At 41.8% G+C, this 15,726-nt stretch overlaps 1 protein-coding gene across 1 annotated transcript in view; it reads left to right on the forward strand.

The window, feature by feature from the left end:
* Window positions 1-15,279, forward strand: part of CUNH10orf88 (chromosome unknown C10orf88 homolog) — a 16,147-nt gene extending 868 nt beyond the window's left edge. The window contains exons 2-6 of the mRNA XM_008827259.3: window positions 707-910; window positions 1,623-1,695; window positions 4,431-4,637; window positions 10,538-10,974; window positions 12,934-15,279. Coding sequence (XP_008825481.1) covers window positions 707-910; window positions 1,623-1,695; window positions 4,431-4,637; window positions 10,538-10,974; window positions 12,934-13,168 — 1,156 coding nt within the window. The 3' untranslated portion in view covers window positions 13,169-15,279. The remainder of the gene's footprint in view (window positions 1-706; window positions 911-1,622; window positions 1,696-4,430; window positions 4,638-10,537; window positions 10,975-12,933) is intronic.
* The last annotated feature ends 447 nt before the right edge of the window (window positions 15,280-15,726 follow it).

The raw sequence follows: 15,726 nt of genomic DNA on the forward strand, positions 1-15,726 counted from the left end.
GGGAGTGGGTGGGAAGAGGGGGGAGGGAGAGGGGAGGTGGGAGGAAGGAGAGAGGGGAGGAGAGCAAAAGGGAAGGGAGAGGAGAGGGAGAAGAGGAGGGGAAGGGAAAAGGGGAGGGGGAAGAGGAGGGGATGGGAGAGGGAGAGGGTGCCCAGCCTAGGCTCAGGTATGGGCTAAGGCCAGTGGAGGGGTAGAGGGCAGCCAGCCCAGATGTTGGCAAGGCTGAGGGGCCTGTGCTGCACGCTGGGTGGGAGAGGCCTAGAAACTCTGATTTGGATGTCCTGGGCCAGGAGGATGCCTCTCCAGGCTCCTCTTGGAACCTACCTGGTCTCCCAGCCCCACAAAGGGGCAAGAACTTCTGTTCAGAGAAACAGGCACAGGAACAAGCCCAGCCATAGAGAAGCACACAGTTGTCTTAAAGCACAACAGGGTCCAGTAAATGTATTTAATTGACTGAGAATGTATTAGAGGGCTGAGTAGAAGGTCGGTGGTCAAGGCAAGGGGGAGGGGAGTGTCCCGTGTCATGGGGTCTGAAGCCCTGATACCTAGGCCCCTGCGCCTTGCAGATTCTGTGTTGAGTGTCTCTCAGTGCTTTGGCAAGTACTTGGTCCTCAGGGCAAGTGGAAGGGAGTTTGAAGAGATCAGTGGGTTTTGGGGTTCTACTTAGGCAAGTACTCTATGATGTTTTTGTCATTTTCCTTCTCAGCCAGGAGCTGGTGAATCTGAAGAGCAGCCCTGGCCCCGGAGGTGAAAGCCCCTGCTTCCTTTACCTAAGGAGTGGGCCTAATGGAGGTGAAGAGATCCTTTCGGTTGGCGTTCTGAGTTCAGCAAGGAATATGGAAGTATACCTAGGGGAGGAGTACTGTGGAACTAGTCGGGGCAAGAATGTCTGCACTGTCCTGGATGACAGGTTTGTGATTGTTCTGGCAGAAGTACTCATCTGAATTAGATCTTTATTCACAGCTAAGGCAACATTTATTGATTCTCTGACACTGATGGGAGGCATTAAAGAGAAAATAAAAACATACCAGTAGGCATGGAAGAGTAGGCCACTAAGCCTTTTAAAGACAGCGGAGATCAGCCTGTGTATAAATATGGAGACTTGGGGCTAGTGGACAAGTTTTATTAGAACGAAACCCTTAGAAGTATGTCTCCTTTCTCTCCTTTACTTCAAAGGGTCTCTCTCCTTAAAGATACACATTCTGAAACATTGAACATATTTCATTCTAGAAAGTTCATTACATATGGTATAGGAACCTAAGACTGCAACATCAGCCTGCTTCTTCTTACAAAGATTCTGCCCAAATCTATCCTTACTGTAACTCAAACTATGCGCTGTTCTATATGCTGTGCATCTAGAAGTAATAGCCATGTTTATTGAGCTTTAAAATACACTGTGTACTTCATGACTGTACATGTATTTCCGTGTTCATTCTCTCATGAGGCTGGTAAGTGGCCCATGTAGTTCTGAGTAGTGCAGTCAGGAACCTCTTACTTCCTGTGCCTGACCTGGAAACAGGACTCTCAGAATTGTAGCAGCATTCTGGGAATGTTTATTCAGAAATGTAACAATTGAAACTTACAGTCAGTAACTTTTAATACAAATTCTTCTTTTTTTTTAGTGAACATGAGGAGATTCTTTTGTACAAAAAATATCTAAAGTTGCAGTCTTCCACACATGCCTGCAAAATAAAGGTAAGTCATTACCCAGTTTAGTATTTGAATTCTAATAAAGTTGTTTTTTGCTCCGTACGTACTTCTTTCCCCTTGGTTTGGCACTACAGTTAGGTCAGCTTGATCCTAGGGTTAGTTCCGAAATGCTTAGTAAGCCCATAAAAGGATATATGTGTGTTTTTTAAATTATCAATCCTTTCCAACATTGAAATTTCCTTTTAAGCTGTGCTTATTTACTAGCTACAGAAAATGTTTTGTTGGTGTGTTAGCACTATATTTTGAAGCCTCATAAAGCTGAGCTAAGAAAATTTTAAAAATCTTTATATAACTTTGTAGTGCCAGAAAAGCCAAAAGCAAAACTTTGTTCCAGTAAGTAAAGCATGGCATGAGAGAAGTTCAAACAGGGGACCCAAACACTGAGCTGATTTTTTTCTTTTTTTTCCTAAGACAGGGTCTCCCTATAGCCCCAGCTGGCCTAGGACTCACTATGTAAACTAGACTGGCTTCGATCTCTCAGACATCTACCTGCTCTGCCTCCTTAGTGCTGGGATTAAAGGCATGTGCCACTAAGCCTGGCATTGAGCACTGAGTTGGATTTTTTTTTTTTTTTTTTTTTCTCCCAGTAGCCCAAGCTGCCCTGGAATTCACTAAGTAGACCAGGCTGACCTTAAACTCTCAGAGAATCACCTGCCTCTGCCTCCCAAGTGCTGGTATTAAAGGCGTGTGTTACCACAGGGAATTTTTTTTTTATTTTTTTTCTGTCTTTTTGAAACAGGTTCTCCCTGCAGCTCTGCTGATCTGGAACTTACTATGTAGACCAGGCTGGCCTCCATCTCACTAAGATCTGCCTGCCTTCACCTCCATAGCCCTGGGATTAAAGGTGTATACCACCACACCCCACATGACTTGGAAATCTTAAGTCATAATTATTAATTCAACTCTGTTACCGACTAGCTGAATTAATATTAATTAAATTTTGGTTGGCCAACTTGCTTAACTCTTTGGTTATACTTCATGAGTAAAAGTAAGAGATTGAAGGAACCAAATCCTTGGGTTCTTTTTAGCTCAGAAAGTCTGTGCTTATTATCAGAGAGGACAGTAAGACTTAGTTTTAGGGATCAAGCCTAGGGTCTTGAGCACTCCCCTGTCCCCTAACTCCTCCCATGTCCCCTAACTACCTCTCAATTTCTTGTCCTCATCTTTGATTATAATTATTACATATACATCTAAACATTTATAAATAAACATGTATATATCAAATGCACTGAGTACATTTAGTGGTGCTCCTGTGTACCTGTGTTTAGGGCTGACCCCTTGGGATTAGATAACTTACCAAGGATCTAGTCCCTTGAGAAAACTGATTCTCCCTCTCTCAGGATCTGTTGATTGCCTATAGCTCTTCATCTAGAAGTGGGATCCTGTGAAATCTCACCAATCCACATTTGGCATGACAACTGGTTTTGTCATTATGTAGATATTGTTGGGCTACCATACAGAAACAGGGAGAATTCCAGATTCCTTCTCTAAAGCCAGTGTTACTCAAATACCAAAACCAGGTAAAGACACAACAACAACAAAAAAACTACAGGCCAATAATCCCTGGTGAACATAGTTGCAAAAATTCTCAATAAAGCCTTTAATCCCAGCATCCCAGCACTCAGGGGGCAGAGGCAGACAGATCTCCTGCCTGGTCTCCATAGTGAGCCCCAGACTTGCTCGGGCTACAGGAAGATCCTGTCTCAAAAAATACCCCCCCCAAAAAAATCAAAATACAAACCGCATACAGGCATATATCTAAAAGATCATGCACCATGATCAAGTTGGCTTTATTCCAGAGATGCAGGAATGGTTTAACATAGTAAGTCAATAAATATAACAAATCATATAAATATACTTAAGACAAAAATCACATGATCATCTCAATAGATATAGAAAAGGCCTTTGACAAAATCCAACATAAGGATTTCATGATAAAAGTCCTAGAAGGGATAGGACTAGAGGAAACATATCTCAACGTAATAAAGGCTATTTATGACAAACCCACAGCCAATATCTTTCTAAGTGGAGAAAAACTGGAAGCATTCCCATTAAAATAAGAAATGAGACAGAGTTGTCCACTAGCCCCACTTCTTTTCAATGTAGTGCTTGAAACCCTAGCAATAAAATAAGGAAAAAGATACTAATTGGAAAAGAAGTCAGATTATCCCTATTTGCAGACGATACATAAGAGATCCTAAAACTTGCATGAGAAAACGTCTAGAAATGATCAACACTTCCAGTAAAAGTAGATTACAAAATCAACTTACAAAAGTCAGTAGCCTTTTTACATACCAGTCATGAGTAGTCAGAGAAAGAGATCATGGAAATACTCTCATTTACAATAGCCTCAAAAAAAATAAAATAAAATCTAGGAATAAACCTAACCGAAAATGTAAACAATCTCTGCAATGAAATCTTTGAAGAAAAAGATTGAGAAAGACACTAGAAGATGGAAAGATGACCTGCTTAGCTCTGTATATTTTATCTTGCATCTTTCAGTTTGAAAAAAGATATCTTTATTTAAATAGTTGATGTAAGCCTCATGATAAACTGGAACTTTTTTTTTATAACTATTATAAAGAAAACTTTAAAATGTACTTGAAGTTAATTTTTAATTATACTGCCCTGGCTTGCTTTGTTAATTCTAAGGAGTAACCTTAACTGATGATTGTATTGTATACCATTATTGTTTTCTGGAACATTTTATTTCCTAATAGTTGCTGTCCTTTGGTGAAAAGCAGTCTGTGTTCATCAGTAAAGTTGTGGTACACGTGAGACCAAGTTCAGCAAGTCCTTCACCAAACCCTCCAACTCTAGGATCCAGGATAGACCTTGACAATATCCAAACTATAATGGAGTCCATGGGATCAAAGTTATCACCTGGAGCTCAGCAATTGATGAATATGGTTAGGTTTCAGCAGCAGGTAAGTAGAAATATGTTTTATTAAAAAATTTAAATTTTTGGGCTGGGGTGGCTCAGTGGTTAAAATGCTGGTGTCCTGAGTTCAGATCCCCAGAGCCCACATAAAAGCAGGATGCAGTCATGCACATGTCTGTAATCCCTGTGCTCCTTCATAAAGTTGGGAGGTGAGACCCATTGACATTGACAGACCAGCTCTCCTTGTATATGCAGTGGGGGTGAGACCCTGTTTCAAGCAAGGTAGAGGGTAAAGACTGACACCTGAGGTTATTCTCTGGCCTGAGTGCCCACACATGCTTGTGAGCGCACACACACACACATACACACACACGCACACACACACACACACACACACACACACACACACCATACAACCCAACGTATATAGACCAAAAGAGTTTTTTCTTAATGTTGGCCTTTTATAAGGTAATCTAATATATTAAAATTTTCTTTTAATGTCTACTATTGACTTCATTTTCATCTAGTTTTGAAAAGTCACATTTTTTAGACTTGCCTTCTACAAAATGTTTTGATTGCAGCTCTTAGTTTTTCATGAATTGATTTTATACATTCATTCAGTAAGAATTAAGAACTCGGTGAACAAGACTCTGGCTTGCTCCCTTTTGAAGGTACAAGGATTATCAGTCTGTCTGTAACCTACCTTTAAGCATTTTAAGTGTGGAACAGATTAAGAAAGGTGTACTGGGGGCCATGACCTAGGAAATGCCAATGCAAGGCCAGGAGCTAGTAAACCCTGACCAGGTCTGCAGCTGCTGTTGCTAAGGCCTGTGAGAGTCATTGTGAGCCATCAGGGAGGCCTCAGTGCTGGCCAGTGGTACTTGCCGGCTTCCCTTCTCCAGGATTGGGACACCATAGGCAAGTGGAGCAGGAGACCCTGAGAAGGCCCCTGTTGAGAGGGAAGCACTACATCCCCACCTGGCCTCCTGTTCATTCATTCTCCTACCCACCCAGCACACTGTTCTTGCTACTCCTCCTTGGTTCACTAGGTCTTTCCCTAGGGAGGGGGTGGCAGGCCAACAAGTCAAGGAGCCATTGGCCAGGGATATTGTCCTAGGGATAGCACAGAGGTAGAGCGTCATTTGGGAATACACTGGCCATGCTGGGTTCAAAGGTACAGGCCATGTCTGATCCTGGGTCTGAGGAATATCTCCAAGGCTGGGTCTAAGCATATGGTACGAGCTGCCTGTGATGGCCAGATTTAGTTGGCTACATGACGCAACCTAGAGCCACCTGGGGAGAGAGTCTCAATGGATTGTCTACATCGGGTCAGCCTGTGGGTGTGTCTGTATGTGGGAGGGAGGGTGTCTTAATTGCTTTAATTGATGTGGGAAGACTCATCCTGGGTTTGGGGCCCTAGACTGTTTAGAGAAGACAGCCAGCTCAGCACTAAGCAGGCACATTTGGCTCTCTCTGCTCTTGACCGGATGAGATGTACCCAGCTCCTTTCCAGCTAATGCTGTGACTTCTCACAGTGACGGACTATGACCTGGAATTGTGAGCTGAAATAAACTCCCTTTTAAAAGAAGGGAAAAGAAAGGTGTATTGAAGTAAGTGGCGTTTTATTTGGGTAATTAAAGAAGAAAGGCCAGTGAGTCCGGTGCTGGAGGGTGGCTGTACTAGAGAGTGCCAGTAGTGGGCAGACCTTTGGTGTGGGAAGGGTAGGAAGCAGCATGAAATGAGGAGTTCATTCCTCAAGTGAGTAGACGGGGGAGCTTGAGGTAGATTGTGCTGGATCATAGAGTTTAGAATGCTTATTTAAATTGGTAAATGTTTTTGGCCTGTGTTTTCAGAGATTCTAATCCACTCTCACTATAAGGTAAATCAAAAGAAAGGCGAGCCCAGCTACATGTGACCTCTCTCATCCAGATTAGAGGTGATGGCGTCTAGGCCAGTAACACGATATGGGGGTGTGAGATTCAAAGACAGCGAAGCCATTGGGACCAGACAGCTACCAGTACTGGTACCACAGGAGAAAACAGAGTCGTTTGGAAATATAAAATTTAACTGTGAATAAGGGATTGCCTAGAAGGATGTTCTAGCATTTGTGATTAGGGGTGGAGGGTATGGAAGTGGCTGGCTAGAGGGAGGTTTGAGAGATGACATTACAGTAGGAACTTTGTGACTAGAGAGGTTAGAGTTGAGTAGAGTAGCCACATTTGGCAGAATACGGGGAGAGGACGAAGGAGCCAGAAGAGCTCGTCAGTAGTGGGATCGAGCAGCACGAGAGGTGAGGTGACTCGGCTTGTCCCACCAGTTTCAGCAGGTTCTGTCATGTCTATAATAAAATTATACAAAATTTAATGACAGCACTGCAAAGGTCACAGGATTGATGTGGACGTATAAGGTAAATAATGCAGATGAACGTGTAAAACTAGTTTAATTGATTGAGTGGGCACTAACCCTGAGAACTGAAGACTCAAGGAGCCACAGAAAGCATTTCAAAACAAATGGCAGTCTGTGGTTTGCTTCCTGCCCTCTGGAGTCTCACCTAGACATTTCTGGATGTTCCTCCCTGGTCCTCCTGCTCAGTTACAACCCACCCTTCACATTCCAACAGGGCATGAGCTCAAAGGCAGCTAGACCACGTCCTTCCCTGTGTAAAGCCCCTGACCGCTTATCTTTGCAGTTAGAGTGAATCTAGATGCCTTGTTATCTGGGCTCTCCTTCAACCTTGTGACTGCCACATATCCTTGGGTGTCTGGCTCCAGACATTCTGATGTGTGTATTCCTCACCTGCTCAGATGTGTTGCTACTTCAGGACTTTTGTGCTCAGCTGTGCTCTTTGGCTAGAAATCTTCCCCTATCATATTAGTGAATCTGTCTTCTTATTACTCCAATTTTACCTGAATCATGATATCCTTAATGGGACCTTGTCTGTCATCCAGTGTATAATAGTGTGTCCTTCCTAATCTTTATCATAGTTTTGATAGCTTTGTTAAATATTTGATGGCTGCTGTTTTTGTCACTAAAGTGTGAGTTACATGCAACCAGAAACTTGTCTGTTTATGGCTCTAAGTATATATACATATATATGTCCATTCTCTTTATCAACTAATACTTCTTGGAGATCTTCAGGGAGTGAGTTTAAATAGCAATAGGATATAAATCAAATTATGAAGAATTAGTAACTGGGTTTGGGGAATGTGGAGGTATTTCATGCAAGACGTTTAGAATGAAAGAAATTAGAAGATGGTTGTAAAAAATGATTCCTAGAACACAAAGTCCTTCAGAAGATTGAGTCCTGGCCCTTTTACCTCCTGAATTCCAAGGTGGAGTTCTGGAATCAGTATTTTGAATGATCACCCCAGGTGAGGATCATGCATATTACAACTTGAGAACTACCCTGTTAATAGAAGATAGAAAAAAGAAAAAAAATCGTGGAAGGACTTTGGAAACGATTGAAAGAGTAATGGATTGAATATCTTCACTTCATTGATTTCAATTTTTCAAAAAATTGAGTTTGGAAAAAATGAAATGATAAAATTTTGTGAGGCATATTTCTTCATATTTTTCCAGTTTTAATCTGTAATAAGTTTTCTTTTCTGTGAGTTTTATTCAAACAGAAGTATTAGGTGGAAAATAACAGTGTCTCGCCACTGTCATTATGTCCCCAGAGGTAACCAGGGTAACAGCTTGCTGGGTCTCCTCCAATTTCTTTGTGTGTAGAAACTTATGTGAGGGCTTCCTCCCGGACAGGCAACACCAATGGATCACTTGTACACTGCTGCCAGGGCTCTGGAGCCCAGACTCGATCTTCTGGATCATGTGGTTGTTCTATTTTTCATATTTTTGAGGAACTCCCATACTGTTTTCCAGTACTGCAGTTTACATTTCTGCCAGCTTTATAGTGAATGAATTTCTTATAATCAGACATGCTGGGTGCAGTGTGTAGGCCTTTAATCTCAGCACTTGGGAGGCAGAGGCAGGCAGATCTCAGGGAGTTCTAGGCCAGCCTGACCTACATAGGGAGTTCCAGGCCAGCCAGTGCTACGTAGTGAGATCCTGTTTCAAAAACCAAAACCAAAACAAAACAAAGCAGTAAAAAAAGAACAAATAGTATACACCTGTCAAAAAAGAAAGTCCTTAGCAAATACTTTTACATTTAAAATTTTCTATTTATTTTTTCTGGTAAAATAATGGGAACCCATGATTTTGACTATAATCTAAATATTATTACTATTAGTGTATATTTGTCAATTTTCTACTGTGTAATCTTTGAGCTATAATAGAGAAAAGGCTTTTGTGATTGAATAAAGCTCCTGTGAACTAAAGGAAATGTGCCTAATGTTACAATTTTGTGTATATATATATGTATACATGCACACACATAGGTGTGTATACTGTTTTATAAATATAGTTCATCTTGTTATATGGAATGTGTTGCAGTTGATTCAAAATTTAAGTTGGTAGAGATTTTCTCTTCAGCCTCCTGTCACCACTTCACTTCTCTGATCATCATCTCCCTCGCCTACTTCATTTATTTTTCCTTCATCACCATCTACATCCTAGGATATATTTTCTCTTTCTTTCCTTCCTTCCCTCCTCCCAGGCCATCCCTTCTTATGGATCATATAGACATCATAAAGTCAGGGGCTTTATTTTGTCTACTGATACTTCTGGGAAATGTCTGTGGATAATGCCTGTTACCTGGCTTGGCCTTATGACAGTTTTTTTTTTTTTTTTAAACATCTAGATGAGTATATGAAGCTAATCTTATTACTTTGCAGAAGAGTTGAGACAGGGTCTCCCTGTAGCCCCAGTTGCCTAGAACTTGCTATGTAGACCAGGCTTGCCTCCATCTCACAGAGATCTGCCTCCCTCTGCTCCCCAAGTATTTGGGATTAAAGGTATATGTCACCACACTGGGCTTTAGTCTTATTTTGGATCTGTCTCTCAGAAGTTATTGAAGAGCAATAAGTGGATGATGATATCCCCTGTTAAAAATCTATTGTTGGCATCTAGGTGACATTAAGATCAAGCCATATGCCTTGACATAGTCAGGTGAGAGATCCTTCTTCATTTCTTTAGTGGAGACATTGAAAAGCATAGTAGGGAGATAGTGCAGTTTCAGGATTTTCTTAGAAAAGATACTAAGTAACCAGTCTAGTTGTGGCCCCAGAATATAACTCTTATTATCCTGGAAATTCTTAAGGCAAACATAGCCAGTGGTAGTTCATTTTAGTCATTGAAACTGTCACAAATACACCTATAGAGCATCCACTTTAGTAGTGTTTAATCATCCACCATGTAGCCCTGAAAAACTCATTGCATAAGATATGACCAGGGAAAAACAAATAGCTTCCCATATATTGGAAGCTGGGCGTTGTATATTGATTTTTAAGGAGATGGTCAATTGGGTTAGAGACATGGCCCAGCAGTTCAGAGCTCACAAGCTGCTCTTGTAGAGGACTTGGGCTCAGTTCCCAGCACCCACATTGGGTAGCTCACAACTACCTGTAACTCCAGCTCCAGGGGTCCTCCATTGTCCTCTTCTAGCCTCTGGGTTCCTGCACACACATGGCACACATACGCACACTCAGGCATATACACATACACATAAAAATAAATCTTTTTAAAAAGTGATCAATTGAGAATACTGGATATTATTGCCGTAAATTAAGGAAGCCTTTAGTAGTGAAAACATACTATGTTGGTGTTTTACTATGCATGCTAGTAATTTTACTGTGTTCTTTAGGAAAAGCCACAGTCAAATGATTAAACCCTCCCACTCACTGACTGATTTCACCTTTCTCCTTAACCTCGAGTAGTAATCGCTTTCTTCATGAGGATGCTTGAAGGTCAAAGGAAAGAATGCAGTGTCCGGTCCTGGCAGCTGCTCCAAAGGCTAGCCTCCGTTCTCTAACATTTGTCTTCCTTGTTCAGAACTGCATTCCCACTGGAGAGCAGCTTCCGTCGCTTTGGGCAACTACTGGACACAAGCACATGGTTGCGCTGCAGCCTTCGCCTAAGGGAGTCTCAGACAAACCGTCCTCTACGCCTTTTCCTTTTAGAACTGGATTGACATCCTCAGATGTGACTGAAAATTTAAAGACTTTCCTTGGTAAAAGCACAGAGCCACCTGCTGAAGGAAACATTACAAACCACGAGTGTAAAATGGTACCAGAAAATCATTCCCTTCTTAAAAGCGCAACATCTTCTTTCCTACCAAAGAAAGCAAGTGATAACTCAAATATCCCCAACTCTGAGTTGCTGCCTTTTCTCCAGAACTTATGTAGTCAAGTTAACCATCTCCGTGTGGGACATAACGCCAGGTGGCAACAGAACATCTCCAGGCCCCAAGAAGGTGTTGTCAGTGTTGCGTAAGTATTTTCTTCAAGACAAATATAGTTTAGAAAAACAGTATTTACAGACCATCACTGACATCTGTACTGGGAACAGAGAGAACTGGGTTGCTAGGAGTGCCTGAGATTATTGTACAGGTCTCAGGTGTTTGTGGATGGGATACAAGTGTCAGCTAAGAGTTGCACTAGACAACTTCTTGTATGAATGGGGAGGAGCTGTGAGAAACAGAATTTTGACTTTATTTTTATTTATACTAATTTCTAGTTACCTATGTTATACATGCCACTGTAACATTTTCTTTGTAGATTACGTTTAATCTCGACTGTGTCTGAAATACTCAGAAGCTGCAATGGCATGGTTATTTGCAGTGTAGAAGCTCTTCTCTGGTCTTATGTCTTATCTTTGTGGCATGTATTTGATTAAGAGAAAGCTAAGTAGTATATTCCTCACCCTTTACACAGACGCAGTGTGTCAAAGTACTGTTCTAGTCTGAAACTCAGGGCTCTGGTCACAGTTTAGAGTAACCATTTTACTATCCTGTTTAATCTCTCTTAGTTTAAAGTTTATATCTGAAAATGTGGTACCTGGATTAGTTTGGAACTAAACATTCCCAACCACTAACATAATCTTGTCAACATTTATTCTGGACTCTGCCAACATAGCAGAATACACTTTTTTCATATATGTGGAAAATTCATAGGAGTAGATTATATCTTTAGTTATAAAGCAAGCCTGACCAAATTTAAGAGGACTGAAATCATAGAGAATATTTTCTCAGACCATAAAGACAGGCAAGAGGTCATATAACAGTAATGGAGAGACACCAAGAAGTTTCCCCAATCCTGGAGGATTAAACAACAAAGTTGATCTTATTCAAGAAATCTAGGGGCTGGAGAAGCAACTCAGTTGGTAAAGTGCTTGCTATGTAAGCATGAGGACCCAAGTTTGGGTCAGCACCCATGTAAAAAGCCAGGCATGTTGGTATACACTTGTAATCCCAGCACTGGGAAGGTTGAGACAGGAGGATCCCTGGGGTTTGCTGGCCAGCCAGTGTTCCTCAATCAGTGACTTCTAGGTTCGGTGAGAGACCCTGTCTCACAAGCTGAGTGCTAGAGGAAGACGCTGATGTCAGCCTCATGCCTCCACAAGCACATGCATGTACATACATAAACACGTCTGCATGCATGCAATATATACACAGACACAAAAGAAGTCTCAACAGAAATATTTCTATAAATACATGAAACAGCCAGGTGAGGTGGAGACTGCCTTTTATCCCAGTACCAGGGAGGCAGAGGCGGGCAGATCTCGGTGAGATCCAGGCCAGCTTGGTCTGCCTAGCAAGTTCCAGGCCAGCTGGGGCTACAGGGAGACCCTGTCTCAGGAAAAACCAACAAAATCCATAAAACAGTAAAATTACAGCAGGTGAGAATTTGTAGACTATAGCTAAAGAGGTTAGAGTATTTGTAGCATTAAAATTTATGTCAGTAAAGACAGTTCTGAAATCAGCAGCACACAGCTACTCAAAAAATATGAAATACTCTGAATAGTCCTGCTATTAAAAAATGGAATTTAAAGTTGGGTGTGGTAGCATGAACCTGTAATGCCAACATTTGAGAGCCTGAAGCAGGTGCTTTGTAAGAGTGGAGAAAATTTAATGAAATGAAAAATGGCTCTTTGAAAATTTATGCTCATAAATTTGGTAACTTAGAGGTAATGGGTTAATAGGGTACTAGATTCAGCCAACATGGAGTAGATAACAGAATGACCCTATAGCTACTAGAAGTATTGCATTTATGACGGGAACCTCTTATGGTTTGGATGTGGGTTCCCTAGAAAAGTTCATGTGCTGAAGGCTTTGTCTCTGCTGGTGGATCCAGTGATTGATGTATTGGTTACTTTTCTGTGGCTGTAGCCTGGTCATTTTGTCATAGCATTGGAGAAAGTTCATAATACTTTAAAATTTTTATTTTTAGGATGGAAGAACAGCCCATCTGTTCCTACTTGGAAAAGGTTCTTTCTAAAAATATGGAACTGATGGAAAAGAAGCTTATGGACTACATTGATCAGAGAATCTACAACCTCCGGGAGCACATAGATGCTAAGATTGCTTTGTTAGTGGACTTGCTCCAGAATCCCAACTCCCCACCTTCTGGGATGGCACTGAGACATTATGACTCCAGAGAAAGGCTTTCTAATGGGGAAAGATAGGCTCGCCACATGTACAGTGAACTGCAGATATTTATTTCATATTTATTACAAAGCCCAAACCCAAAAAGTTTATGAAAAGCAGCAAGTATTTGCTGTCTTTTGAAGGAGCATTGTCTGGCAGTGACCTCAGTGCTCATTTTTACTGGGCTTGTGACCACAGGTCCAGTGCTACACACCGAGAGCTAACATGGTGGCCCTAAGTTATTTTGCTTGCTATATTTTTTACTCTTAAAGAAATGTTTGTATATTTGTGTTGCTTAAGTCTTTAGAATGTTTAAGAATTTCTGATGCAGCTCATTAGTGTGTATTGTATATTACCAATGTGTTTGAAGTGAATTTTTTATTTATACAGATATTTTATAGTCTCAGGAGTGTGAAAAATAATGCTTAGAATATTTGATATTTTTCTTTTCTAATTATTTTTGGAAAATTGAATACTTGGAGCCTCTAACTCAGATTACCAACTTACATTTTGTATTGTTTCCCTGAGATGAATAAATACAGCGTTTGGCATGTTTAGTGCTAGTTTACACCGAATACTGTTTGTTTCCTTACAGTGTAGCTGTAGGTTAGAAAGTAGTAATCAGAGCCAGAGTGTTCATTTTCAGTCTTCCTGCTTTGGGTAAAACAGAAGCATTTGTCTTGTTTGATCTCAGCCCCATTTCTGGAACTGATAAGGGTTCTTACCCCAGAGTCCTTTCTAGCATGTTTAATGCATGACATTCTGAGAATCTGAGATGAGGGTTCAGATAGATCAAGCAAGGGGAATGCAAGTCTCCAGCAGGCTTAGTTTCAGAACTTACAGCCATTGTGTATGTGCTGAAGGGTGATGTGTCTGCATCCCCAAATAAATACGTCCACTGCAGTCTGTTTGTAAGTTAATGGAACTCTTATTTTCAATTTTTTAATTACTTTTTTTTTCTAAGAAGGGATTTTTCATACCCATCTATTTTGTTCTTTTGATAATTGTTTATTTTCATCATCCTGCAAAGGTGCCACAGTGTGGAGAACACAGCACACTCTTGCTGGTCTTTTATGAGCCAGTATTAATGGGTCAGTCATAGCATTTGCAGGGCTGACATTTCCTAATCGAGAAATCTCACTCAAGCTCCACCCAACAACTCATGGTCTTGAAGCTTCTGGTAGTAGTGTCTTCACTGATTCGCAGAGTGTTGTCCATGACTTAGGCCCCCATAGGTCATCATCTAGGGCTCCCCGCCTGGTTCTGCAGGATCAAACTACACTCCTAAGTGAGACTTTTTTTTTTTTTGGTCTTTCTGAGACAGGGTCTCCCTGTAGCCCCAGCTGGCCTAGAACTCACAGAGATCCACATGCCTCTGCCTCCCGAGTCCTGGGATTAAAGGCGTGAGCTATCATGTGAGGCCTTGGCAATATCTCCATCTCACCCTTCCAGCATCACTTCCTGCCTGGCTCTGCGTCCTCATCTGTGGTCCTTGACTGCTCCTTTGTGACAGGACTGACCATGGAGCAGGAAGGGGTCAGAGGGAAGATCTTACAGAATAAGAACTGTAAAAGGTGGGAACTTAGAGCGGATAAACCACACAGCTTCTGTAACCGTGTAATTGAGTTGAAGAAGGAATCCTTTCTCCAACAGCCTGAAGTTGAGAGCTAGAACAACTCACATTCCTAACAACTTAGCTCACAGCTGTGTGTACGTACCTGTATGCTTCCTGGCTCACAGTTACAGGAAGGTAGAGAGAAATGGTCCACACCTGCACACCCCGACCCCCCCACCTCCATTCTGGTCAAAACTGTAAACCCATTTCTTGACCAATTTCTGTCTCTCCTCTTTGTGGAAGTGGCTGGTAACGCCTCCAGATCCTGGGAACAGCTTCCCATGGGTCCATAAACATTAGATTAGGCTTTGTAGGGGAAGAAACCCAGCCTTAACTGCAGATGCCATGCTTGACATGATTTGCACCAACACAACAAAGAAATGAAATATACTTGTCAAGCAGCCCTGGTCAAAAATAACCTGTGTAACCTCATACTGCACTCCCAGATTTAAAGTAAGACCCACTGAGAAGAGCCTGTAGAGTGTGACTCGAGCAGCACCCCCTCGGTGCTGTTAGCACTTCTGCTCCATAATAAAAACTTCTCTGTCATTTTATACCTTTCTCATCTCTGAATTCTTTCTTTGATGGTGACAAGAACTTGGAAATACCAAGTAGAGGTCTCTATTGGGTTTACGCAGACCTTTCCAGGCCTCACCAGTAGGTCTCCCCCTCCATCTCCTCTGCTGACCCTGGGAGACTACTTTCAAATGTCTTCTCCCCAGGGAAGCCTCCCTTGTTTCCATCTGCCCTCTCCCTGTAGTGCCCCTTCTGCGTGTGCCTCTTTCAAAGACTGAATCTCATTTAGCTTGGTGGTTTCCAGCCATCACTTTTTCCCCGTCCCTGATACTCTAGAACCAAGGCCTGTTGTACACCTGAACTTTGTCTTACAGAACCCAGTATCACAGACCAGGAGGTGTTCCAGTGAGCTGGATTTTGTCGCACTCTGTTATTTGTGTTATGTGGACAAGCACACAAGTGCAT

The sequence above is a fragment of the Nannospalax galili genome, unplaced genomic scaffold (genome assembly GCF_000622305.1).
Source record: "Nannospalax galili isolate Female #2095 unplaced genomic scaffold, S.galili_v1.0 scaffold31, whole genome shotgun sequence".
In the NCBI taxonomy this organism is placed as follows: Eukaryota; Metazoa; Chordata; class Mammalia; order Rodentia; family Spalacidae; genus Nannospalax; species Nannospalax galili.